At 36.8% G+C, this 25,806-nt stretch overlaps 4 protein-coding genes across 6 annotated transcripts; 3 read left to right on the top strand and 1 right to left on the bottom strand.

The window, feature by feature from the left end:
• The first annotated feature begins 958 nt into the window (after positions 1 to 958).
• On the top strand, positions 959 to 3,076 carry LOC141616787 (large ribosomal subunit protein uL5). 2 transcript variants are annotated; one of them, XM_074433932.1, is made up of 5 exons: positions 959 to 1,072; positions 1,179 to 1,286; positions 1,421 to 1,463; positions 2,158 to 2,353; positions 2,625 to 3,076. In XM_074433932.1, exons 1-5 carry the CDS (start codon positions 1,070 to 1,072, stop codon positions 2,821 to 2,823), a joined length of 549 nt encoding a protein of 182 aa, XP_074290033.1. In that variant the 5' UTR covers positions 959 to 1,069; the 3' UTR covers positions 2,824 to 3,076. The 2 variants fall into 2 exon arrangements, with proteins under 2 accessions (XP_074290033.1, XP_074290032.1); XM_074433931.1 differs by lacking the exon at positions 959 to 1,072 and having other exon boundaries at positions 1,173 to 1,286.
• A 3,397-nt stretch (positions 3,077 to 6,473) lies between these two features.
• LOC141620135 (uncharacterized) lies at positions 6,474 to 9,777 on the top strand. The gene is made up of 4 exons (XM_074437082.1): positions 6,474 to 7,284; positions 7,374 to 7,705; positions 7,806 to 7,886; positions 8,692 to 9,777. Exons 1-4 carry the CDS (start codon positions 6,474 to 6,476, stop codon positions 9,775 to 9,777), a joined length of 2,310 nt encoding a protein of 769 aa, XP_074293183.1.
• A 3,729-nt stretch (positions 9,778 to 13,506) lies between these two features.
• LOC141616785 (putative WRKY transcription factor 65) lies at positions 13,507 to 18,816 on the top strand. 2 transcript variants are annotated; one of them, XM_074433929.1, is made up of 3 exons: positions 13,507 to 13,919; positions 14,177 to 14,323; positions 17,690 to 18,816. In XM_074433929.1, exons 1-3 carry the CDS (start codon positions 13,786 to 13,788, stop codon positions 18,246 to 18,248), a joined length of 840 nt encoding a protein of 279 aa, XP_074290030.1. In that variant the 5' UTR covers positions 13,507 to 13,785; the 3' UTR covers positions 18,249 to 18,816. The 2 variants fall into 2 exon arrangements, with proteins under 2 accessions (XP_074290030.1, XP_074290029.1); XM_074433928.1 differs by having other exon boundaries at positions 13,509 to 13,919; positions 14,174 to 14,323.
• Positions 18,817 to 18,863: 47 nt separating this feature from the next.
• On the bottom strand, positions 18,864 to 25,546 carry LOC141616786 (ras-related protein YPT3). The gene is made up of 2 exons (XM_074433930.1): positions 25,130 to 25,546; positions 18,864 to 19,534 (listed from the first exon to the last, which is right to left on the bottom strand). Exons 1-2 carry the CDS (start codon positions 25,348 to 25,350, stop codon positions 19,102 to 19,104), a joined length of 654 nt encoding a protein of 217 aa, XP_074290031.1. The 5' UTR covers positions 25,351 to 25,546; the 3' UTR covers positions 18,864 to 19,101.
• Positions 25,547 to 25,806: the final 260 nt, after the last annotated feature.

The following is a 25,806-nucleotide window of genomic DNA, read 5'->3' as shown; positions in this document are numbered from 1 at the left end:
AAATAAAATTAAATAAATTGGATAATTCAAAAATAATAATAAATAAAATAAAATAAAATAAAGTAATCAAACGGTTTAATAAACTTTAAATGTCAAAATGGGAAATTCGCGGGTATTACAATAAGCATGTGAAAGCGCACTCACTTGACCAAGCGGTGACATGTGGTGCATACTTGGCTAGGTTACATGGTGTGTCGACTGAGGGAAGGTTAACAAGTGGTCATGCTTGGGGTGCCTAGAAATTGGTTGGGGTTTGCGGTGTGTGAGTTCTCCATGGAAGTCAAGGGCGAGTCAAGATGATGATCCTTGGTTTGAAGGGAGGATTGTTAGGGTGCAAACTCATATCCTACATCAGTAATGTAAAGATGGAAGATCATATTTATAAGGGACCACAAAATATAATAGCACAAGGTCTTTTGAGAAGGAGTCCAAGAGTAAATCCGTGAGGTTTTGACTCAAAGTGGACAATATTGTACAATTATGGACAGTGAATACTGGATACCGGTGCAACATACACCTAACACGAGTTATTCACGCTTCCGCACAACACACATGATTGATATGCTTATTTCATGTACATACCATATAGTGTACATGTCGATAATGCGATGTGGCATATGATGCAGACATATTATTTTGCGTGAATATGTTTACTTTTTTTTTTTTGGGTACGCAAGAGGGGTGGATGTGTTTACTCTTGACAATGGTAATAATATATGACAAATATCATGATGGAACCTTAACTTAACGGAATAAAATTTAGACACAAACAAATACAAAAATTGAGTATATAAATACTCCATTTTTTCATATGTTTTATTTAGTAGGACGAATTTATAGGAGAGTTACCAAACCTTGAAAGGCGAACATAGAATATTAACGGGCCAAAATGCATAGAGCAAAACCCAAAGAAAGTAGAAGGTCCAAAATGATGAAGAGACGAAGCCCAGATGATATTGATTAAAACCCTAGTTGAGTCTCACTCTCCTTGATTAGGGTTTTCATTATTCTTCATCCTTTCTCACTCTGTCTCTCTCCTTCATCGGCGATTACTTCCAATCTCTCAGAAATGGTAATTCGTGTTTCACTCTTGGATCGATCCACATTCTTTCATATGTTTTAATCAATTAATCGTCAAATTGTATGGTTTAATTGAAATTGTAAATAAAAAAATGCAGGCGTCGGAGAAGAAGTTAGCAAACCCAATGAGGGAAATCAAGGTACAGAAGTTGGTCCTCAACATCTCTGTTGGTGAATCTGGAGATCGTCTCACCAGAGCTGCCAAGGTCTCTCTTTTTTATGAATTCTTTCATTTATTATCTTCTCATTTTTTTTGTATCAGACCATTTAAATTAAAGTATAATATTTTTAATTGATTGTTTGATTAAATTGGGTTGGGTTGGTTTGATATGATTTGTAGGTGTTGGAACAACTTAGTGGACAAACCCCTGTTTTCTCCAAGGGTAAGCTCTTTTTAATTATGTTACTCTTAAAACTCTTTATCGTATCATTTCGAACATTCGATAATTTTGCTTACGATTCTGTAGATGCTTTTTTTCCCTTTGTTCAACCCATTCTTTCGTTGAGGACTTTTGATTTCTGAAATAGTACTTGGTTTATGCAAAATATGACCCTGTTTTTATTTTCATCTGGGAAAAAATCACCATTGTGTGCTTCGCACATTTCTAAGGCTGAATATTGATTGGTAAATATGTCGTCCAAGCTTCGACTTTAATGCTAGATGGCCTAATTACTATACCCGATTTGCTTCATAAACAAACAAAAGGCTCTTTGTTGGTGTTGTGTTGTTAGAGCTCTTAAGTATGCCATCTTTCTTGTTTCATGGATGAGCGACAATAATCTCGATTGCTTGTTTAGTGTTCTGTTGTGTTGTACTCTGTACATATTGACCAAAATTTAGTACTTTAGTCTAATTTTGCATGTTTTGCCCTATAATGAAGTGTCCAAGTCTCATTCTCATGTCTGAGGGATGAATGTCGAGAGTTGGTGTAACATAAATGGTAGTTACTTCTGGAAGTTGATCATCTATACAGTGTTGCATTATGTTTTGTTAACAGTTTATTTGAAACCATTATTTCTGAGTAGAAGCAGATATCAATTTAAATATCTTACAGTAGATTGATTTGTGTTTTACAGCTAGGTACACTGTGAGGTCTTTTGGTATCAGGCGTAATGAAAAGATAGCCTGCTATGTGACTGTAAGAGGTGAGAAGGCTATGCAGCTTCTTGAGAGTGGTTTGAAGGTCAAGGAGTATGAGCTGCTTAGAAGGAACTTCAGTGACACTGGTTGCTTTGGTTTTGGTATCCAAGAGCATATTGATCTTGGAATCAAGTAAGTGGTCTTGCTGCCTTGTGAAATGTTAAATTCATTTGTTATTTTGGACACTGTTTTTGCTTGTTCGGTCAAGTGTTAAATTCAATTTTTTCGTAGTGTCTTCGGACCTTAATATTAGTAAGGTGAGGTATAAAGTATTTAAAAGATTTGCTTGATGTCTAAATCATTATACGGAGTAGTAATTTTCTAGGGAGTTTGTCTATGTGAACCTTTTTGTTTATTTTTCTCTTGGTTATTGGATATTAATTTTCTTGCTTTCCCCCACAAGGTATGATCCTTCTACTGGTATTTATGGGATGGATTTCTTCGTTGTCCTTGAGCGACCTGGGTACCGTGTTGGACGTCGTAGAAGGTGCAAGGCCCGTGTTGGTATCCAGCACAGAGTGACAAAGGATGATGCCATGAAGTGGTTCCAAGTCAAATACGAGGGTGTTATCTTGAACAAGGCTCAAAACGTCGGTTCTTAGGTTAGCTGCATTTCTTCTTGTCAATTTAGTCTCTGGTGTTGTACCTCTGGTTCCTTGGGAAGGTAAAGACTGCACTAGTAGTTTAACTTATTTCTCGGAGATTTTGTAGTTTCTGTTTCCTTTTGTTATTTTGGATTTAACAGGATTAGAGTTTTCTTTATTGCTGTGTCTGATTATTGTTAATCTATTATTATATATTTTCCCAGCGAACTTTCTATCTACTTTTAATGTGATTTGACATCATTGAATGTTCCATACTTGATTTGTGAAAAGGTTTTCAACTGGCTGTACCAATATTCTCTGAGATGAGTAAGGCAGTGTAAGAATCGGTATTTGGTTGAGATGCCTATTTTTGCCCGATATTAGACTAAAACTGTCCCCTTTACTCACCATAATCGACTCTTTTCCCCCCCTAAAAACCCATTAATATGTTGAGTGTGATTTTCCAACGCAATAAAAACCCACAAGGAACCTTATCTAGGAGCTTCATTAGGCATCAGCGTTGCAGCTTTGCTGTCGATGTGGTATATGAATGACAAAAACACTCTTAAGAGTAGTGGTAGTGTTGTACTGGTGGAGGTATCATGTGAGAGGAGCAACGGGAGAGTGCGGTCATGATTTTCTTAATGTGGGAATCGGAGAGGGGTATTTTTTGTTGTTGTTATACTTAATGGAATTATTTATCTCCTCACCTTGGAGATTATTTGGGATTACGTTATTGTTACTAGGAAAGAAGTGGTGGGGGAACTTTTACTCCTGTATCGGCTACGAGGGAAATGCATGACCATCTTCCTCCTTGGAGACCAAAGAGTTGGCCAATTTATTCTGTTATGCCTGATATATGACATAGAATGAACACACAAGTTCATATCCCATACATTTGTGTTGACCTGCTCGATGTTCTAATAAATCACTGATATGATTGATCTACTATATTACTACCTTGGTCCTTGTATGACTGTTTTAACTTGAGACTTATTCCAACCTCCTTTTATTTCTACCTCTATTTTAATTGGGGGTGAGAGTCGTCTTAAGTGATGGTCTTAAACAAGAAAGGGTGATCTAATTTGTTGAGACACATTGTTGATGATACAATGGTTTAATCAGTTTTTTTGCATAGCGCACAGCTATTTGTAGCACATCTAGTTACGATTTCATAGGTTAAATATTTTCTCCACTACAATCATTAAGCTCCATTTGGCTTTCTTCATGAGGAAAACTACGAATAAGTGTGATTAATACGAGTATTAGCTTAAGATTTTAGAAAGTTATTGAAGGTAAATAATGTAAGACTTTGGACAGTGATTTTTAAGGAGAACTTGAAGTTGAGAATTGCTCAAATAAATGAGGTTATGTCTTCACGGTCATAGAACTGTGCCAGAAGTAATCAACTTTTAATTGAGTGAGCTGCTATTTATATCACCAGTTAATTTGAAATCTATGTTAATTGGATTCGTCTAGAGTCTATTTCCGTTGTTTGAATTAGGTTGTCGAGATAATCCGACTTTGTTTCCTTTGGTGGACAAGGGTTATACTTGAGGCCGAAGGAGGAGGTAACTAGAGATAATCAGACGTCATTGCTTCTAGTTATATGATTTTGCATTTTACAATATTTCACGTAAAACCGTCTTAGAAGTGATAACTCATATTATGATTTGGCAACAACCCAAGCCTGTGAATGAAATGAGAAGGAAAATTGGGAGAATAGGAGTGGTTTATTAAAGTTGTAGCCGGCAATGGCAAGCCTAAGAACATGTCAAATGGGGAGCCCATGAACTTCTATACCATAAAAACTACATCAGAGTAGTGTGAAAGATCAAATTATTCATCAAATGCAATCTTAAAATAGAAAGGATAAGAATTAACCGACATACCCGAAAATAGAATTGGACAACAAATGATCGGGGCGGAGGGAGTATATGAATAACGCAAGATCTGTTTGAAGTTGTCTAAGATATTTTGTGAGTATATCCCACGACACATTTGAGAATAATTATCACAGCTCATAAGGCGCCAACACTTCTTCAAACGCCCTTATCGCCAACATTATTATTACGGAGTATTTATCCTCATAAACACATTTAGTTATTTATTTATATTTCAAAATTTAAATTTTATATATTGTTTACACGTGAAAGAGTGACTGAGTGACCATGGCATCTCACTGTATACATTGTAATTGAAAATTAAGTTTAGTTTGGAATTAGTAAACCCTGAGATCCTTCTAAAACAGAATTGAGATTTGAGAAGCAGTCATAAGAAAGTGAAAGAGTTCATTTCCATAGTTTTTATTCAAGCAGGGGAGAAAATCTTGATAAACGTTATGGACATGGTATTATATATCTCGGATGTTGCATCATTTATAGGCCGTTTTGTAATATTTTCCGATATATACATGGTTGCCAAAACTAGTCGATATTTGCCTGACACGAGCTCATATTTGAGGATGTTTGATCAATCCATGGAGGATGCTAGATTGATACAACCATATGTACGACATACAAACAAGCGTGATAAACCCTGGCATTGGACACACACCACCGTATTATTGTATACAACAGCGATACCCAACTATGTCCATTTCCACCATTTTATGGTTACCCTTCAATATATCATCTGATCTTCAGATTTGAGGTATTATCGACAACAAGGTTTGGACCAACTAGACGTTTCAGATTGGGTTAACTCGAGTTTCAAAATCATCTATAAGCTGTTGTCTTCCCCTTTAATTCACATCTTGAGTCGGGATAAGTCCATTTGATAAGGTCTGGCTACCACAACAAGATCTTCATGAACAACTGTCTCATATATCCAAACTTTAAATGAATGAATTCCGAGAATTCAATATATTTTCCTACTTTTCAAACGCGCTGTTCATCTGATTTGTTATATTACAGTATAAAATAAAATTAAATGTCGTAATCGTAATAGCATGAGAACAAGTCAAGTTAAATTGTTTATAGATAAAATGAAGAGAAAAAGTCGTGATGAAGAATCAGTTATATTATGAATGTGGTAATGAAAGAAACAGGTCTATATAATGAATATGCAGGACAACAAAAAATAATTGAGCTAGTTTATATAGAGTATTATTGTAATTCTGTATGATAGCTAAGAGCCTAAGATGCTTTTAGTACTCCTGATGCAACAACACCAGTAGGTGTTCGTTTCGCCCACTAATTAATTAATAATCACCAACTCTTAATAATATTTTTTGATTTGATTTAATGACTACTTATATTAAAGAAGTTTTTTTTATCCGACCCTATTTCACAACTTCACATCCGATCTCGCCTTATCCTGCAATTTGTGGAAGCTATTAAGACACTCATGTAATGTCATTGTTGTTGTTGTTGTTGTTGTTGTTGTTGTTGTTGTTGTTGTTGTTTTTGTTGTTGTAACTCTTCAATTTTATTAGGAAGTTATATTATAGCTATTATTATGCGATTGTATTTCCTTATTCACGATATCTTAGCCTTGATTTACGGGTGATGCTATTAGCTTTGTATCTTATTTAAGCCACACTTTGGCTACCCTAATACAATCAAGCTTTCCCTAATATTTCCTTAACATGGTATCAGAATTCTCCTGTTTCACAAAAATAACCTAATTTTTTTCCTTCCACCACGAAAATCATACACTCCGCAGTCATGGCCGGAGACGATGCCTCTGCTGCCCATCCCACAATCGATCCTCTTAGCCCTTATTACCTTGGTTCACACGATGTTCCGGGTGCAAAAATATCTAATGTTGTTCTTCGTCGTGACAACTACGACGCTTGGCAAAAGTTTATGACGTTCTCCCTCAAGTCTCGCCGCAAGTTTGGATTCGTCGATGGGACAATTAAGAAACCTACAGACGCGTTCGAACTCGACAATTGGATGGTTGTTAATTGCACCATCATACAATGGATCAGAAATATGATTGATCCAAATTTGCTTGAAAACATATCCTACCCTGTTGATGCTTCTGAACTATGGTCGGAAATCAAAACACAATATGCGGTTATCGACGGTACGATGATTCATGGCCTTAAAACTCAACTAAATAATTGTAAACAAACTAAGGGCATGGATGTGACTACCTATTTCGGCAAACTAAAGTCCCTGTGGGATTCTCTCGCTACACATGAGCCTCTGTTCGCTTGTCGATGCGGTAAATGCGAATGCGGGATCGGACCAAAGGCAATCCAACGCCAAGATAATGAAAGGCTGCATCAATTCTTTATGGGACTCAATCCCACCCTATACGGTAATATCCGCTCCTCTCAGTTTCAATTGGATCCTCTGCCTGCCCTTAGTCGTGCTTATAATCTCGTTCTTCAAGAAGAGCGCTTGCGTGCTGAGACCGTACCCAATGTCTCTGATGTTGCTATTTTTGCTACCCCGCCTGCCAACACTGATTGGCGCACTCTTCGTGACAAAGAACGGAATGATAAACGAAGTCTATTCCGCTCCTCCTGTGAGACACGCGGTCATGAGGTCACTCGCTGTTTTTTTTTAAAACATTACGTTTTCCGGAATGGTGGGGCGATAGACCTCGTTCCCTAGCTGAGTATCGGGTTTATCGGGCTCGTGCTGCTGCTTCTCGCGGTTCTGGTGCATCTGCCGGTGCTAGTGGCTCAGGTGGTACCTCGGCTGGTACGCGTTCTGGCAACACGGCTGGTCTCGCTGCCAAGTCGGACGTTCGTGCAAATGCCCTTATCACGGATGCTACGGCTCATTCGCTGCTTTCCTCGGATCGACTAAGTGGTATGTTTAATTGGATCATTGATACGGGTGCCTCCAATCATGTCACTGGCACTCTGTCATGTTTGGAGGATCAAGTAAAAATTCTGGGACGAACTGTTGGGCTTCCTAATGGCCAGCAGGTCGTGTCTTCCGTAATGGGTTCGGTTTATATAAATGCACATCTTACTCTTCGCTGCGTTTTATTTGTTCCCACTTTACAATGCAATTTATTGTCCGTACCTCAACTTACAGTCGATAGTGCAATTTCTTTTGAATTTACTAAGAAATCATGTCTTATTCAGGACCTTTCTTCGAGGAAGACGATTGGAGCAGGTGAGCTTCGGGACTGACTATTTTGGATTCAAGTGGGGGGGCGACCATCGACGGTGCATACGGTGTCTGGGCACGAGAATTTTGATCTTTGGCACATGCGTTTAGGACATCCGTCAGATAAAGTGGTCAAGACTATTCCCTCTTTTCGCAGTTTATTTTGCAATAAAGACGTAATTTGTGATGCTTGTTTTTTGGCTAAACAACATCATGACAGTTTTATTTTGAATACTAAGCGTGCTTTGGACTATTTTGATTTAATTCATTGCGACCTATGGGGCCATATCGTATTGCTTCGCCTTGTGGTGCGAAATATTTTTTAACCATTGTCGATGATTATTCACGGCCAACTTGGGTTTATTTATTGCTCGATAAAACTGAGGTGACCGATATGTTTATGAGCTTTATTAACATGGTTCAGACTCAATTTTCTAAAACCATAAAAAGTGTCCGGAGCGATAACGGTACCGAATTCAATAGTGTGGCTGGTTTTTTCTTTCAGAATGGTATAAAATTTGAGACTTCTTGTGTGGGCACACCACAACAAAATGGGCGGGTAGAACGTAAGCATCGTCATATTTTGAATGTAGCACGTGCCCTTCGTTTTCAAGCCAATCTCCCTAAATCATTTTGGGGTGAATGTGTACTCTCAGCCGTGTATTTAATCAATCGGACACCGTCACCTTTGATTAATAATTCAACACCATATGAATGTCTTTACGGTGTTGCCCCTTCCTATGATAATTTACGGGTATTTGGTTGTCTAGCATATGCTCATAATCAAAATACTAATGGGGACAAGTTTTAGAAACGGAGTCGTCGTAGTGTTTTTATTGGTTATCCAAATAATAAGAAGGGATGGAAACTTTTCGATCTTGAAACTGAGTCTATATATGTCTCTCGCGATGTTGTGTTTCATGAGTCTACATTCCCATTTGCTGCTACCACTACTCCTCCCCATAATCTCTCTGCTTCTGACCCGATTATTCCTGATGAGCCATTTAATGGCACGGACACGGGGTCCATGTTTTCCCATGCTACTGATGGCCCTATTCCTTCGGCCCGTGACCCAAATGACAGGTCAGACTCGACTGCTGCTACAACTGACAATACAGCCGCCACCAATACCGGTTCAGTTACTCAAACTTCCGGGTTGGATACTGAAATGGGTAGAGGACGCCGTCTGAAATTTCCCAATTCCCGACTTTCTGGCTATGTTCTTGACACCGCTTCTGGTCCGTCCCCTTCTTCCAGCTCACCTAGCTCTCCAACGTCCTCCTCAGGTACTCCATACACTCTAGCTAATTATGTCAACTGTAATTCATTTTCCGTCAAACAACGAGAATTTCTTGCAGTTGTGACCGCCGGAATGGAACCACCGCCTTTTAAAGAGGCAATTAAAGATGCTGGTTGGTGCGATGCCATGAAACACGAAATTGACGCCTTGGAGCGTAACGATACTTGGAAATTGACGGAATTACCAACGGACAAAAAGGCTCTTGAGTGTAGATGGGTGTACAAGATTAAGTATAAATCGGATGGCACCGTTGAACGTCTCAAAGCCCGACTCGTGGTTTTCGGAAATCATCAAGTCGAAGGGATTGAATACGGAGAAACTTTTGCTCCGGTAGTGAAGATGGGTACCATTCGTGCTTTCCTTGCTGTGGCCGCCATAAATAAATGGGAATTACATCAAATGGATGTTCATAATGCTTTTTTACATGGCGACTTAAGTGAAGAAATCTATATGCGTCTTCCTCCTGGGTTCGGTCATGGGAAAGAAGGCAAAGTCTGCCGTCTCAAGAAGTCCTTATATGGTCTTCGACAAGCTCCCAGGTGTTGGTTCGCAAAACTTACTTCTGCTCTTAAGGCTTACGGGTTCACACAGTCTTAATCCGATTATTCTTTATTTTCTTACCTGCAAGGCGAGGTACGTCTCTTTATTCTTATTTATGTGGACAACTTAGTCATTGTTGGTAACGATTCTTCCGCTGTTACAAATTTCAAGGACTATTTAGGGACTTGCTTTCATATGAAGGATTTGGGGCCCTTGAAATATTTTTTGGGTCTCGAAGTTTCAAGGAGCATTGAAGGCATTTATATTTCCCAACGTAAATATGCCCTTGACATCATTTCTGAGACCGGTCTACTTGGGTCAAAACCCGCTGTTACACCAATTGAACAAAACCACAATTTAGAGAATGCAACTGGTGATGTTCTCCCCGATGCCGAACCTTATAGGCACTTGGTTGGTCGGTTGATCTATCTATCTGTTACCCGACCTGACTTTTCATATGCCGTGCACATTTTGTCTCGCTTCATGCATCAACCACGCCACGAACATATGGCCGCTGCATTACGAGTTGTTCGCTACCTAAAAGGTAGCCCAGGTCAGGGCATTCTTTTACGCGCTGATAGCTCTCTAACCGTCTCAGGATGGTGTGATTCGGATTGGGGTACCTGCTCCCTTTTACCCGATGCTCTATCACAGGGTGGTACATCTTCCTTGGCGACTCTCCTATTTCGTGGAAAACCCGTAAGCAACACACTGTTTCTTTGTCTTCTGCAGAAGCCGAATACCGAGCTATGGCTAATATTGTCTGTGAGTTAAAGTGGTTAAAGGGGCTTCTCTCGGATTTTGGGGTCGTATTGTCTCGGCCTATGCACGTTTTTTCCGATAGTCAATCCGCTCTTCAGCTTGCTAGCAACCCAGTCTTTCATGAACACACGAAACACATCGAGATTGATTGCCATTTCGTGCGTGACGCTATCATCGATGGACTCATTGTCACGTCTCATGTCTCGACCAAGGACCAGCTCGCTGATATACTTACCAAGGCTCTGGGGTCCTCCCAATTTCTTGCTCTTCTCCGCAAGTTGGGCATTCTTGATCTCCATGCTCTAGCTTGAGGGGGGGGGGGTATTAGGAAGTTATATTATAGCTATTATTATGCGATTGTATTTCCTTATTCACGATATCTTAGCCTTGATTTACGGGTAATGTTGTTAGCTTTGTATCCTATTTAAGCCACACTTTGGCTACCCTAATACAATCAAGCTTTCCTTAATATTTCCTTAACAAATTCGTTGTCAAAAGTAAATTTCTGTTAAATATGAGTCGGAATGAAATGCTGTATCTACTTCTCCCATTATGCTTACCATTTTCTGATCCCCTCAAAGTTTTTGTTGTATTAACACATTCCTTCACCAAAAGCTTAAACTAATGTTTGGAATTCCAAGATCGATCTTATACTCTAACACGCCCTCTCACACGAATGTCCGCTAGGCTTAAGGTGTGGATGCAAATGCAGGCCTCACATGACTCTGATATCATGTTATGAAACCATCTCAACTAAAAGTTTAAATTGATGGTTGAAGTTGCAAGACCGATTTTATACTCTTAACAATCCTTGAAATGACATAACAAATAAGGTAAAGAAGTGGAGAAAGGAAGAAGAAGCCCTACTACATTGAGTCATTGGCTGCTTAACAAGAGAAAAGATGAATAAAGGGAATAAATTCTGGAGTTATGTTAGCCTCACTAATTACAGTAGAATTTAGTAATTGCAGATAGAAATTCAGTTGTCAAAATTCATAATGCTTTTAAGTGATTAGCCTTGTGGTTCATATTTTTCTACAATTCTTTCCCCATCATTAACCAAGGGCCCGAGGAGTAGCACATTTCAATTTTCAAGAACAATCCCAAATGATTCCAGATGAAAAATTAGCCCTTGTTGGCCTTCTAAACCTAGAGGTGCCCACGAGATGGGTTCGGGCTTAATCGAGTTGTCCGGGCCCTAAACCCGCGCGTGGTAAGGGGCGGGCTAGCTCTCTCATGCATGGCCTTGAAACAACTTAAATAGGCTAGGTTGGGTACAAATTTTCATTTGTGACACGTCATAAACTTGTGACATCTTACAACGTTGTAAGTTCTGAAATGTTATAAATTACCTTTTGTCCCTAGGAAGAATAGGACAAGCTAGGTCGATTGGGATGAGATAGACCAAATTTATTATCACGAAGTATTTTCTGGAGTTTCTATATTGTATTCCGAGTTTTTCGTTTTTCCTATGTTGTAGCTCTACGTTTTGAAATGTCATAGTATACACTATTGAACGCCATATTTATTCTCTAAGAAAATCCTCTATCACCTCAACGATAATCTTTACCTCTCCAACACCTTCATTCAACTTCATTTTTTAGCAATTAAACTCAGAAAATCTTCTACATGAAAGCCGCTATAGAGAAAACACTTTTAACAAGGCTAATCACTTAGCTTTTACCTGAAGTGATGTTCATATATCCTATTAGTTAACTGCTATATCAACTCCTAATTTCAGTTACTTTTTTAGTTTCAACTAGCATAACTTTTCAAGTTTCAGTTAATTTTTCAACTATTTTATCAAACAGAACCCTTGTAGAATTTTGTGTATAATAAGACAAAAATAGCATATTTTTGAGGTAAACGTACGGTTACATGTTCATTTATCAATTACGGTATCATTTATCATCCATGCAACCTTAAATTTCCAGCTTCTCAATTGTATTACTCCGTAGTAGTTCATCGTTTATTTCAGTTTGTTTGCTTCGCTTTGATGCAGAACTCACATCACAGTATCACACACACGTTATTGCGAGATATCAATGTATATCTGATTTCTGATATGCCATAAAATGACAAAAGTGATTAGTTTGACTAGATTTCTATGTTATTTAAAGGTGGACTTGGAAATTAATTTAAGTCGACTTAGATGAGCTTTCCCATAGTAGTTTGTTTTTTAATTAGCTATGTACTTGAAAGAATAATTTCCTTTTTGTTATATGTGTAACATGTGTAACTTATCATCTACTCCTTATTACTAGCTTTGTAATTCCTCCCTCCATTTATACCATTTTTATTCCTTTGTTCAAAATTTTGTACACATATTGTAAAAGATAACTTATTTTCGCTCAACTTTTTTTAACAAGGGAGAATAACACTTTAAATTGTGTCTACCATCACAGCTAAACTTTTTTTTTTTTTTTTTTCCGCAATTTTGTTCTTAATTATTGCAACTTATTTATAGTCTAAGATCCAAATAGACATGATGGGTCTCCATCATCGAAAAGTTGTAGATCTTGGATACTACCATCCAATACGGTTCTATCCTTTCCAATTCATCAAAAATACATAGACGACAAATCTATTGTTAAATGCAAATGTCAACTAGTTTAGTTGGTAAAGTTATGAGCGGTGTTGCTCATGACCTGAGTTCTAATCCCGTCAGCATCACTCTTGTAGCTCTTTTAGGGGAAAAAAAACAATCCATAGTTAAGTTCAAATCAATTAGTTTTCCATTAAAAAACAACTAAACATGGAGAATGTAATCACCATTTCACCTGAATCTCCACCACAAAAGCAACAACTAACCCTTTTCATTAAACACAAATAAAAGAAAAAAAAATGCATATGTTAGCAGTTAGAAGAACATATTAAAACCTTGAGAATTACTCGTATGAAGCTAAAGAAAGACAAATTTTAAAAAAAAGTAGTGAAGATTATCTAAAACATAAAATAAAGACGAATTAAATGGTTGATTAAAGAAATATGAAATGATTGCGTATTTGCTCGCACGACCTTATTAAAAAAATGGCCTCTTGCCAATCTGTAAACTTAACCACTAGCCTTACCCTTCTTAATTATATACCCAATTTAACTTAATCCCCCTTCTTCATATCCCCCTCCTTTTCCCTTAATCTTTTCATCTTATACACTCACTTCTATTTCTTCCTTTCTTTTCCTTTTGTTATTTCATTCAGACAAAAATCCTTCACTTTTTTATGCTCTAAACCCTTAAATAAATAAAACATAGCTTCTTTTTTGTAAAGTTGATTAAGGAGGTAATTAATTAATTAATTAATCATGGTTATGGAGAGTAAATATGGAAGCAATTTATATGTGACCACGGATCAGGAAGACCCACAAACCTCGTCGGAAAACGGTGTTGATTCCGGTGATGAACGTGCTACTGCAACCGCACCTTCCCCTAAGAAAAGGTTGGTCAGTTCCCCGACATTGCTTTCATAATAAGTAAATGAAAATGTTAAAAGAGTATCGAGTTTTGAGCTAGTTACAGCTCTAGCTAGCTAGTCATTTCGTTGATTACGATGTTATGTTATAAACATGGAGTAGTAACTAACGAAGAGAAATAATCATATTTCTCATAATATCAGTTAATTCAGTCGATAAAAATATAAAAAATGTTACGGAGTACTCGTACAAAATAAGAGAAATTATTTGATTGGAATAGTAGGCGGAGTATACAAAAGAGAGTAATACAAGTGCCAATAGGCGACGGAGATGGATCGCGGAGTAGCAAAACGGAGGCGTATCCGCCGTCAGATTCATGGGCATGGAGAAAATACGGTCAAAAACCAATCAAAGGTTCACCTTACCCCAGGTGTGTACCATTTTTATTCTACTCTTTACCGTACAAGATCGCAATTTTATGGAAAACCATTTTATTTACGTATTTGAGGAAAGCGTTAAGATGGTGTAACTTAGCATAGGAGGCGGCTGGTGCTACCGTACGCTGGGGAGTTGGTAGAGACTTGGTAGTGGTACACATCGTTAATGTTCGTGGTTAGCACGCCCCGGTTTATACGGAGATCATAATTTGTTAATCATGTTAGGATAATAAACAATATGGAAAATTGTAAATTACATGAAAACAAAGAAACAAGAGGTATATCAATCAATCAATACTATATATTAATTCCATAAATCAAGGGACTTCCATGTAATTAAAGAAAGTTATACAAATTGATTATACTTTATAGTTTTAAATTACTAGCACCGTATGATGGATCCGATTAAGGGATCTCAATGCAAGTATTATATAGTTTGGGTTAAAATTAAATTATATAGAAGCTTGATAATTTTTCTAAACATTTGTAAGAGACTAAAACATGGTCAATTTCCTTAAAATAAAATAATTAATTAAGATGATCAATTTCCTTAAAATAAAATAATTAATTAAGATGGTCAATTTCAAGGAGACTAAAAGAAAGAAGATGTTTGGTAATTTTCCTAAATATTTATGGAAGACTAGAAGATGGTCAATTTCCTTAAAATAAAATAATTAATTAGTATAAACATGTACACTTATGCTATTAATTATTATCATCATAAAATTATATATTAAATTTAACAATAGGTCTTGGTATAGACGGGTGGGACGAACAGACGGGTAAAGACCTCTAATAAAATGGGTAGGGGGGACAAGGTGGGGCACCCCCATGTGCTTCCCACTTTATGGTAAATGGGTATTTTGTGAGGGGAAATGGTATCCGTCTATACGTATAGACGGATAGTGTCCGTCTATAATGAGAATTTGTGTAAATTTAAAATCTATGCAATTTTATTAAACTTTATAGTTTACTAGGTTTGGTGCTCGGCTTCACCCGGGCTACCTCTATTTACCGTTAAATTTTATTTTCAATGAAATAAACTATGTTGGAGTTGTCTAACTCACACGTTTACTATTTGTAATATATTTTTCTATGACATATCTTGTAATTATGATGAAATATAAAATTTATTGAAGTTCCTTGATTTCTGAAATTAATATATAGTATTGATTGATTGATTAAATGTATAGAGATGTTAATTATTTAACATACAAAAATATAATATAAGCAGGTTATAAATAATTAAGTTAGATTCCATAATATATAATATTGCATAATTGTTTCGATTTGATTTAATGCATATATGTAATATATATTTATATAAATATAGAATCCTCTTAAAATTGCATGCCTAAGTAGTAAAAGTAATTTCGTCAGTAAAGAAAAGAATTGTAGTAACATTAGATATAGTTATATGATAGTAATCACTCATATGAATAATAAAAGTAACAATATTATCAGCGAGATTAGTGAAAATGGTAGAAACAACAACGAGAATAGTGAAATCAATATTAATGCGGCAATTATAAAAGTAACAATAATTACGGCGGGAGTAGTGAAATTATCAATATTAGTGCGGCAGTAGTGACAGTAACAATAATTACGGTGGGAATAGTGAAAGTAACAATGATTACGGGCAAATAGTGAAATGTTATTACTATTGTTTCATTATTAAGAGTAAAATATTAATAGCGGGAGTAGTGAATTTGTCTCAAAATTTATTTAATCGTAATTTTAGGATATGTCATAAAAAATATATTAATGATAAATTTATGGGTTATGCAACTTTAAGTAATTTTATTTAATGAAAAAAATTAATGGTAAGTAGAGGTAGCCCGGGCGAAGCCGGACACCCATACTAGTATTTATAGATTCTAGAAAAAATTCTATATAGATATAGTTTTGGTTTTTGAGGGCCGGATCCAAACACATATACATAATGACAGAGTAAGAAAAGCTATAATACCATAATGATATCATATTTTGTAAGTTCATACCCCCAAAAAAATCATATTTTGTGAGTAATGGAAAATATAAATTCTTACTTAATTCATTATTATTAAATTTATATTTTTTAAAAAATTTATTAAACATTGTCACTTCAAAAAAATGACTGCTTTGTAATTTACTCAATATCCATTTAAATTTCAATGTATATATATTTCGACCCTCTTATTTTAAATTCTACAACCATATACATGTCTCTTTCATAAGTTGTAAATGTTACATTGTGGCGACATGTCGATATAAGAGTTATTATTCATCCGCTCAATTCATTTCGTAAATTGTTGTACAAAATTTACCATTATATTATGAAAAATAGTCACCGCGCTAATTTAACTATACTGATGTTTAAGATATTTTTTGTAAGAATCTTCTAGAATATCACATTCTACATAAGTTATTTATTTAGATATATCTGTTTACAAAAATGACTATTGATGTTTTTTTATTATATATATGAACATATATTTTTTTCTCGTGACTTATTATGAATATATATTGTAAATTCCTATTAAATGTATCACTATTACATTTGTATCACAATTAAGAAAAGTGGTTGACGATGAACATATCGACAACATTGGTGAAATCGATTGCAATTTGTATCGAACTTAAAAGTAAGGGGTGTGATCAATGTGGTTAGAACTCATGATTCTACTTCGATTTCGACATATTAGTTAGGATCAGATCAGTAAAACTGGATCATAATATCGTAAAATTGTACAGATTAACTCGAAATATCCCTGTATTTAATAAAACTTTTGTGCCAAATAACCATTAAATAGACCGATGTTAAATAATCTAATCCAAAAATTTTTTAGCAAGATTTTATCTTACATTATTTTATAATAGTTAATATAAAATTGCACAATTTAAAATAACCTAGTCTAACAATTAATTCACTCTAAAACATTTTCACACTATTATTATTATTATTATTTTTTGTTGGTATATGTCATTCGATTTAGTCTAAATTTGAGCTAAATATGACCACTAAGACGATAATAGTGTTCTTCATGAACGTATAAAACAAATTCGAGTCACATAGTCACATGAAATATAATCCACAAGTGTTTGTTCCGGGCCATATCCTCGTTTGCTAAAATTAGGCTTATCAATCTCGACCGTTGTCCTAAAAGGCAGGAGAAATCAGAAATGGAGTACGCAATATTACACGCGCGCTTCTGGAAAATCACGTTTCTTGCTTTCACACTCTTTATCTTTCACTCTAATTGGTTGGTTTACGTGTGAACCAACTCCCACTTTTATCTTTACTGATATTGTATTGAAATAGCTAAATACTCATGTGTCTTTTGTCCATATTCATAGCCTTTTCTTTGTCTTTTCTCCAGGGGATATTATCGATGTAGTAGCTCTAAGGGATGCCCTGCTAGAAAACAAGTCGAAAGGAGTCGTATGGACCCTACTATGCTTGTTATAACTTATGCTAGTGAACATAACCACCCTATACCCACCTCCAAGCACCACCACAAGACCGTCACATCAACCCCTCCTTCCGCCTCTCCACCCACTCCTCCGGTTGCTTCACCTTCCACACCGGTTGCTGCTGATGACTCCACTGATGATGGGGGTGAGCAACCTCTGTCACCGGTTCATGTTAATCCGTTTGGGGAACCGCCGTATCTTGAGTTTGTTGGAGATACGTTGATGTTGGGGAATTTGGGAATTGAGTATAACTGGATACCTGACTTCACGTTTAACGCGCCAATTTTTGTGGGACCTAAATGTGATGATACTATGACTGAAGTTGCGACGTTTTCTATGAGAGAGGAAGATGAATCGTTATTTGGTGATTTAGACGAGTTACCAGAGTGTTCAGCAGTTTTCCGACGTCGACAAGTAAGCGCCGAAATGTGTGGCCACGTCACTCCGCTATGTGGTAGCACATAATGAAAATTGTTTCGAGATAATTTTATACTTGGTGGTAATTATTTTGCTCGAGGGCGTTGGCGTTTCGTTTTACCTCACAAGAGTACGACCATGTTTTTCTTTTGTTTTTTTCTCCCTTTTTTCAATTATACAACCCAACATTTTGAATTTTGGTTATACACACAAATAGATAGAGCTCATCTGATTTCTTGTATTCTTTTGTAAATTGTAGCATTGAAATAATATAATGTTACTTTGTTCATGTGCTGGCCAAGATTCTTTCTCACTGTTTTAACATTTATAGCACTATGAAAAACTGCAAACGGAAGATTTAGTAGTATTTACCCTGTGATTCTGTGAATTCCGTATTCTGGACGTACCTTTCCTCTTTCGGTCTTGGTTTTGAAGATGATAGAATCAAGCGAGATTAATTGTTTGTACTTGCTAAACAAAAGAGCTTGGAAGCCAAACAGCACAATTACCTACACAGTTATCATTATGAGTCACTTAGGTAATATCTGGCATTACCTAACATAGAGGCAATGCCAGATATTCTAACCCCTTACGGGTCGAGTCACAAAGGTAATGTTATATGATGAAAAATGATCATGGGAAATTAATCTGCAGTTAATATGATGAAAAGAAAGATGCATCATCTATAAAATTCATGCAATGAAAATAGATCTTTCAAAGGGAGAAGAAAATTACTGTCACTACATGAACCTATAAAATCCAGATCTCAAAACATGGCATATAGACAATGTAGAACATCCTTATATCGAGGGGTGAGGCAGTTTAGCCTTGTTCATCAGACCATCACGACACGGGAAGAATAGAGGTATAGGTTCGAATTTTCAATGAAAAAGCAAGAACCTTAGTTTGAGCAGCACCCCATCTTTTTCCAAGCCGAGCCCTCATTTTTAATATCAATACTCTCCCCTTGAGACGGAACAACTGAGGCAGAACCGTCACCAGCTTCAACGGCCTTCTTGCTCACAATACGATGGATCTGAGTAAGAACTTCGGAGAAAGCGTGGTCCACATTAGTTGCCTCAAGAGCAGACGTTTCCATGAAGAAGAGCCCTTCCTGTTCGGCAAAAGCCTTCGCTTCCTCCGTTGACACGGCCACGAGATGTCGTAGATCTGACTTGTTGCCGATAAGCATGACTACGATGTTGGGGTCGGTGTGGTCTCGCAGCTCTCTTAACCACCTTGCAGTGTTCTCAAATGTAACTTTCCGGGTGACATCGTAGACGAGTAAAGCACCGACAGCTCCTCGATAATAGGCACTGGTAATGGCGCGGTACCTATTTCAACAAGGATATTAACAAACATCTGTCAATCGAGTCAGCACATTGCCTAATCCCTGAATCTTCCCATTTGAAGAAGTCATACAGAATTCAGACAATCAGATCCACACTTACAATTTACAAACATAACCGATGTTAGCAATCTCATGTCTAACGGGTGCTAATATTTTATTTTATTTATATTTAATTTTATTTACTAAAACCATTTCAAGAAAAATGTTGACAAAAATCTCTTTGAGCCCTTCCCTGTCTCATCTCAATAGCCGGCTCCTCCCCCCGATCAAGGCCACATCGAATCGCCTGATAGTTCGCAAAACCATCACCATACACTCCCGCGTCTCTACTTCTCAAGTTCTCTTCTCTTTTCACCTTGATATTTGGCAACCAACGCTGCCTTGAGATAGACTGGTTTTTGCCATCGCTAAGCATTTTCCGCGTTGGTGTGTTGAAAAAGAGAGTGAGGGCAGAGGCGGGGAGAAGGAGGATAAGGCAGGTTGGATGAGGAGACAGAGAAGGGAGAGGGAGAAGATAGAAAATGAGCTTCATGATGCGGGAGGAGGAAGGTATGCTTATATTGGCTCAATGATTCAGGTGGTGGAATAAAAGATGGGGGAGGAAGTCATTGTCATATGGTAACAAATCTCATTTTGAGACTTCATCAAGGAGCAGGTCGCCATGGTCTCATCTATCAAGGAGCCAGTCGCCATGGTGTCATCAATCATTACACTATATATGCGGCTAATACTGGTTACAATAACCTTCAAAGTTCAAACCAAGATAACTCCGTACAAGTTTACCGCAAGCTTCAAACCTAATAACACAGTCTGATGCGGTGTCACAGCAATATTTAAAACCATGATCACTGCGGAGACAACATAGGGTGTGGGGGAGGGAGGAGGAAAGAGACATAAATGCAAGTGTAAAAAAATTGTCTAATACTGTGAAAGTGGTCTCATAGTAAACCAACTTATATACCATATTTATATCTACCTGAAGGATCCTAGTACAAGCCTACAAGTCAAACAAAATTTAAATGCAAAAGATAAATCAAGTTTTCCAAATAAACGGTATGAGTTAGTTCCAAGAAGCATAAGGTATCTTTTTGGGTGAGTATACACGCTATATTATCCATGCTGAGTGCTGAACAATCCTTTACTCTACACGGTAGAGATTGCTCTAATGAGAGGTTTTTTTTCCCCCCTTTAGAATGTACCCAACTACTCCCTCTGTCCCGGTCATTTGTTTACCTTTGGTTTTGGCAAAAAGACCACGGAAAGAGGAAGGGGCCAATTAGTAGATGACAAGTAGACCAAATCGAGTGTAGAGGATCAAATTGCCCATCAAAGGCATTCCTAAAATAGAAAGGTAAACAATTACCGAGACACCTTAAAATGGATAGGTAAACAAATGACCGGGGCGGAGGGAGTATATTCTATCATCCATTCAGAGTAAACTCCACCGGGTCTACCAAAAAGAATTTTTACAGAACCCAAATCCCGTTGCCATGTTCTTTCTGCCTGGCATGGGACTCCTGGAAAGATTTGAAAAATAATAGCAGCAGCCTAACAACCACTTTCTGTCCACCAGTAACCACTCTAGGTGATAATTGAAGATGAGCAAGCCTGATGGAAGCTTCACAAAATCATCTAGCTAATTGATACTCCGTAATCCGTATAGGCTAATCGGAATAGTGGATATTTTTAACTACTTCTCACTTCTCACTTCCCATTCATCTGAATCTTTATCTATTAGACGATTTTAGATAAATAAGGTTTTGTGTAGTTCGCAATTTCCAATATGAGACTTCAGATGATAGACCATGTTACTGTAATCAGCACGATAGCACTCACGGATCCTAGTAGTCCAAGTAAATATTTTCCAATTTTTTCAAATGATACATCTGAAAGCAGAAGGCTCACTATAGCATGTAAGCAACTAAATTTGTGAGGCATTGTGAAACAGCAGGTTGATGCAATTCGCGACACAATGTTCCTAGAGCTAAATATGCAATTAGGGACCATTCCTTCCATTTCTTTTTTGCAGATTCAGCTACGAAGAAATACCCATCTATGCAAATTCCTCCAAATTGTCTCCAGCCTTTATAAACAAAACACTCCCAAAACTCTCTTTTTAATTCTAGGTCCCATCTCCTTCACATCTTCTACTCTTCTCTCTTGTACGTCAATTTCTTACTTACCTCTCCGAATCTCCGCCTACATGATCATGCAGATGGAGGAATTGTTTTTCCCCCCGTCTTCTTTTCCATCATTTTTTTCCAATCCCAAGTTTCATCTCCTTAACGTCTTTAATCTTCTCTCTCGTACTTTAATTCCCTGGTTACCTCTCCGCTTCAATGATTATGCAGATGTAGGTATTATCTTCCTCTTGCCCTCCCTCTTCCTTTCCGTCCCCTTTTTTTTCATCCCCTTCCTTCCTCTCCAAATTGGGTACACCAAAGATTAGTGTTACTGCATGACAAGATGACTCAGAACATTCTTTTCAAAGTAAGAGATAGTGTCAAAAATACATCATAGGGAGAATACCCATGTACAAAAAGACGATCAGAAGTACTCTTAACGATTTTATCAAGTAGCCTTTTTTCCCTTCTTTTTCTTTTGGTAAGCCTATAATTGCACATACATATAGTCTAGCTAATATGTACTCCCTCCTTTTCAGTCATTATGCACCATTGACTTTGTACACAAAGGTTTAGGAGAAAGGGGAAAGAGAACAGGGACATCTTTGCCAATTATAGTTTTCACAATTGGGACCTTTTTAGCCACTTTAGAGACAAGATGATGGCAGGTCTGTAAAATACAAAAGTGCAGTAGGATAGATGTATAACTGTATAAGTTTTCAATTCAAAATGGTTACCCTTTTTAGATATGGGGCTAAATGAGAGAAAAGCGCAAATACAAAAAACAGGGCTTAATGAGTGAAAATGAGTAATAATATAACTCGAATAATACAATTCTATGGTAAGACGAGGTGAGAGTTTATATTTTGGAATGAGTGTAGATCCTACCCCCTGAATCCCTTCCAAAAAAAAAAGAGCAAAACTTACACTACTCATTTCAGCAACTACCAAGTACCAAAGGCCCATCTTACACAGAGTTTTGCCAACTACTGAATATCTCACACCTCAACATTTATACCACTTCATGAGCTATCATTCCAAGTCACCCTCGTGCATCATTGCCAACTCTCGATACAAGCAAATGAGTACAAAAATACGTAAATGAGTCTTCCAGAAATGCAAATTCCACACGTCTCATTGTGGAAGCATGTAAATTGTAATCCACTGTTGTTACTATCGTTAAACTTAGTAAGTAATAGCTCGTAAGATTGTTGTTGCCAAGCACTAAAGATGCAAAAAGCACCGAACCAGGGCTTAAGGTCTGTAACAAGAGGCCAGCATTTCCAGCCAAGAAAAACGATGCAAATTAGCAACAAAGATGGTCATTATATTCTATTATTGAAAATTAACTTAATAGTAGATATTCAAGTTCACTTACACCTGGTGCAAAAATCTATACAAAATTAACTGTAACTCAAACAAAAACAAGACTAGGCCAAGGAGTTCCAAAGTTAAAAGGCATATTAGTTCAGCTCAAGGTCTAAACCTCCCAAAGGTTTCTGTGGATAGGTTTCCAAAAGAACCCAAAAACATGGTACTTCCTTCATTCAGTCCATTTCTGTACGTGTTTCAAAGCTCTCCTCACATATTTTCAACAACGTATGGAATTGACATGAAAGAAGTAAATTTTTTTATGTAGTATAACTGATTATTTTGACACGTTTGGTAACATTGTCTTTCATAAATCATAAGAGCTAAGTCAATTTTCTTTTACCTATATGTCCCACTTCACCCTTGTTATATACTCATTCTCAGAACAGACAGAATGTGACAGTTATAAATGACAGTTAAAAACAAAATATTAGATTGATTAATGCCAAAAAATTGCGCAAAATACCGGAAAGTGGCAATTGACAAGTAAAAACAGATCACAATTGTCTAAGTCACTACTTTTAGTACAGTTATTTTTCATGTGAGTCTTTCCCAAAAAAACAAGAGAGTACTAGTTGCACAAAAAAAAAAAAGATCTTGAAGCAGAATGATAACTATATGTGCAGGGAGTAATGACTGGTTACAGCACTACTGGTAACAAATAACCATGAAGCACCAAGCCCTATGTTTGGCTGGATATAAGAGCAAGAATTCAAGACGGAAACTACCTTACAACTAATAAATGGCAACTAATAGGGTCAGTAGCATTCAAGTTTTGTATACAAAGCTGAGTAATAGGATCCTAGTGTCAACAGTCAAGACTATCAACTAATGTTTCGTCGTGACAGTTTTGAGTAGACCCGACACAATTAAACCATCCCTTATTGACCAGACCTAAACACACACACACACACACACACACACACACAAAAAAAAAAAGTAGACCCGAACCGGAATTTGCTTGATCCAAACAACCTTTTTGAAAAATGACACGAAAAGAGAAGACAAAAAACAACTAATTTGAAACAAAAACATTAATCGCCTCAACCTAAAAATGACCCAATTGACCTGATCTGTCATCACTAACACAACAACGACTCGAACTAACACATACCACTAAATGCCCTACTATCAAGCACCTGAATGGGTCGACAACGTAATGAGCAGACCCATTTCACCTGTTTCCCATGTCTATTTTTGAGCAAGCACCCTATGTAATTAGGGAAGCCATTTTAGCAGTGCATTGAGTACACATTATAGTACCTGATTTGTTTGGTACCCGAGTTGTTGAGTTTGCCAAAGAGGTAAGATGTTATAAGCGATTAGGGAGTGCAACATATGATAATCTTAGCAATATTTAAAAAAAGAAGGGACTATTAACCTGTGGCTTACTTTTCACACAAACTATAAACATCCCACAAAGTACCATAATAGAATATACAAGGTGTTATCTGTTGCTCAAATAGTCTATTAGTTGTTATGTCTACCAGTAGAGTGTAGACCATTCATAAATTCTATTGACTAATTTTAAACTCATTTTGCTAACTCAATCAGCTAGACATATTACCTGAATGCCTCAAAATTCGAACATACAAGATGCCAAGTCGAGTTCTCCGGTATAACCAACCAATCAATTATCCCATTCACTTTCAGCAACAGAAAATTTATTCTCCCTTAGCTAGGTAAAATACCAAGCTTCTTAGCAATTGTCCACAACAGTAGAACCCATAGACAATACATCAACACCCAAATTTTACACGAATCAACAATTACATGGCGTCCAGAGTCGAAACTACTGAAACCCTGATCAAGTAAGGTCCGAATCTACGCAACCTTACCCCTAACAAACTACACCCCCCAAACTAAACCACTAAGAAAACCTAAAAGTGACCAACAAAACATTAATCAAATTTCTTCATCTCAATCATAAATCATCAACCTCTAAAGCAAAATTTAACCCAACAAAGTAAACCCATGTGGTAAAAAGCTACTAACAGAGCATAAAAACAACGAAACCTAAGAAAAATAGCAAAATTAAACAATTGAATGAAAGAAATAAGAAGAAAGTAGAAAAAGATAAATACCTTTCTTGACCAGCAGTATCCCAAATCTGAGCTTTAATAACCTTAGAATCAATATTCAAACTTCGAGTAGCAAATTCAACACCAATAGTAGATTTAGACTCAAGATTAAACTCATTCTTAGTAAACCTTGAAAGCAGATTAGACTTTCCAACTCCAGAATCCCCAATTAAAACCAACTTAAACAAGTAATCATAGTCATCATCTGCTCTGTACCCTGACATATTTTGAACAGGAGGAATTACCTTTCTTTAAGCAAATTGGAACGCTTTTTAATGATGGGTTTTGGTTTTGCTCACTGATGAATGAATGATAATGGATGAGCTCAAATTAAAGAGAATTACTTGTTGACATCGGTCATCACTGCTGTAAAGTAAAGCATAATCATGGGCTTTTTCCTTTTTAATAACCCAATCCCCATTCGTCCGCGAATTACTAAAAATTGTCGATAAATTACTAAAAATCGACAATATTACATGAACTTCCCAAATTATCCCTCAAAACTCAAACATCCCTATGTACTAAATCTATAAAATATTATTAAAATGCTAGCCTAAAAATGCCACGCAGACAATGCCACATGAGATGAAAAAAAGTCACGTACACAATAACAATGTGACTTGACAAACTAATATAACATGGATTACCAATTTATTATTATATTGCATTAATTTAATTCA

The sequence above is a fragment of the Silene latifolia genome, chromosome X (genome assembly GCF_048544455.1).
Source record: "Silene latifolia isolate original U9 population chromosome X, ASM4854445v1, whole genome shotgun sequence".
Classification (NCBI taxonomy): domain Eukaryota; kingdom Viridiplantae; phylum Streptophyta; class Magnoliopsida; order Caryophyllales; family Caryophyllaceae; genus Silene; species Silene latifolia.
This window is presented reverse-complemented; position numbering and strand designations above follow the sequence as displayed.

Bases quoted from the DNA above. Each gene is read 5' to 3' on its own strand.
- LOC141616786 (XM_074433930.1), bottom strand. From the start codon at position 25,350: ATGTCAGGGTACAGAGCAGATGATGACTATGATTACTTGTTTAAGTTG. The intron at 19,535-25,129 runs GTATTTATCTTT...TTGTTGAAATAG, and splicing joins GATACTGCTGGTCAAGAAAG to GTACCGCGCCATTACCAGTG.
- LOC141620135 (XM_074437082.1), top strand. From the start codon at position 6,474: ATGGCCGGAGACGATGCCTCTGCTGCCCATCCCACAATCGATCCTCTT. The intron at 7,285-7,373 runs GTGAGACACGCG...CTCGTTCCCTAG, and splicing joins AAGTCTATTCCGCTCCTCCT to CTGAGTATCGGGTTTATCGG. The intron at 7,887-8,691 runs GTGAGCTTCGGG...GACAAGTTTTAG, and splicing joins GAGGAAGACGATTGGAGCAG to AAACGGAGTCGTCGTAGTGT.
- LOC141616787 (XM_074433931.1), top strand. From the start codon at position 1,173: ATGCAGGCGTCGGAGAAGAAGTTAGCAAACCCAATGAGGGAAATCAAG. The intron at 1,464-2,157 runs GTAAGCTCTTTT...TGTGTTTTACAG, and splicing joins AACCCCTGTTTTCTCCAAGG to CTAGGTACACTGTGAGGTCT. The intron at 2,354-2,624 runs GTAAGTGGTCTT...TTCCCCCACAAG, and splicing joins CATATTGATCTTGGAATCAA to GTATGATCCTTCTACTGGTA.
- LOC141616785 (XM_074433928.1), top strand. From the start codon at position 13,786: ATGGTTATGGAGAGTAAATATGGAAGCAATTTATATGTGACCACGGAT. The intron at 13,920-14,173 runs GTTGGTCAGTTC...TGATTGGAATAG, and splicing joins GCACCTTCCCCTAAGAAAAG to TAGGCGGAGTATACAAAAGA. The intron at 14,324-17,689 runs GTGTGTACCATT...TCTTTTCTCCAG, and splicing joins AAAGGTTCACCTTACCCCAG to GGGATATTATCGATGTAGTA.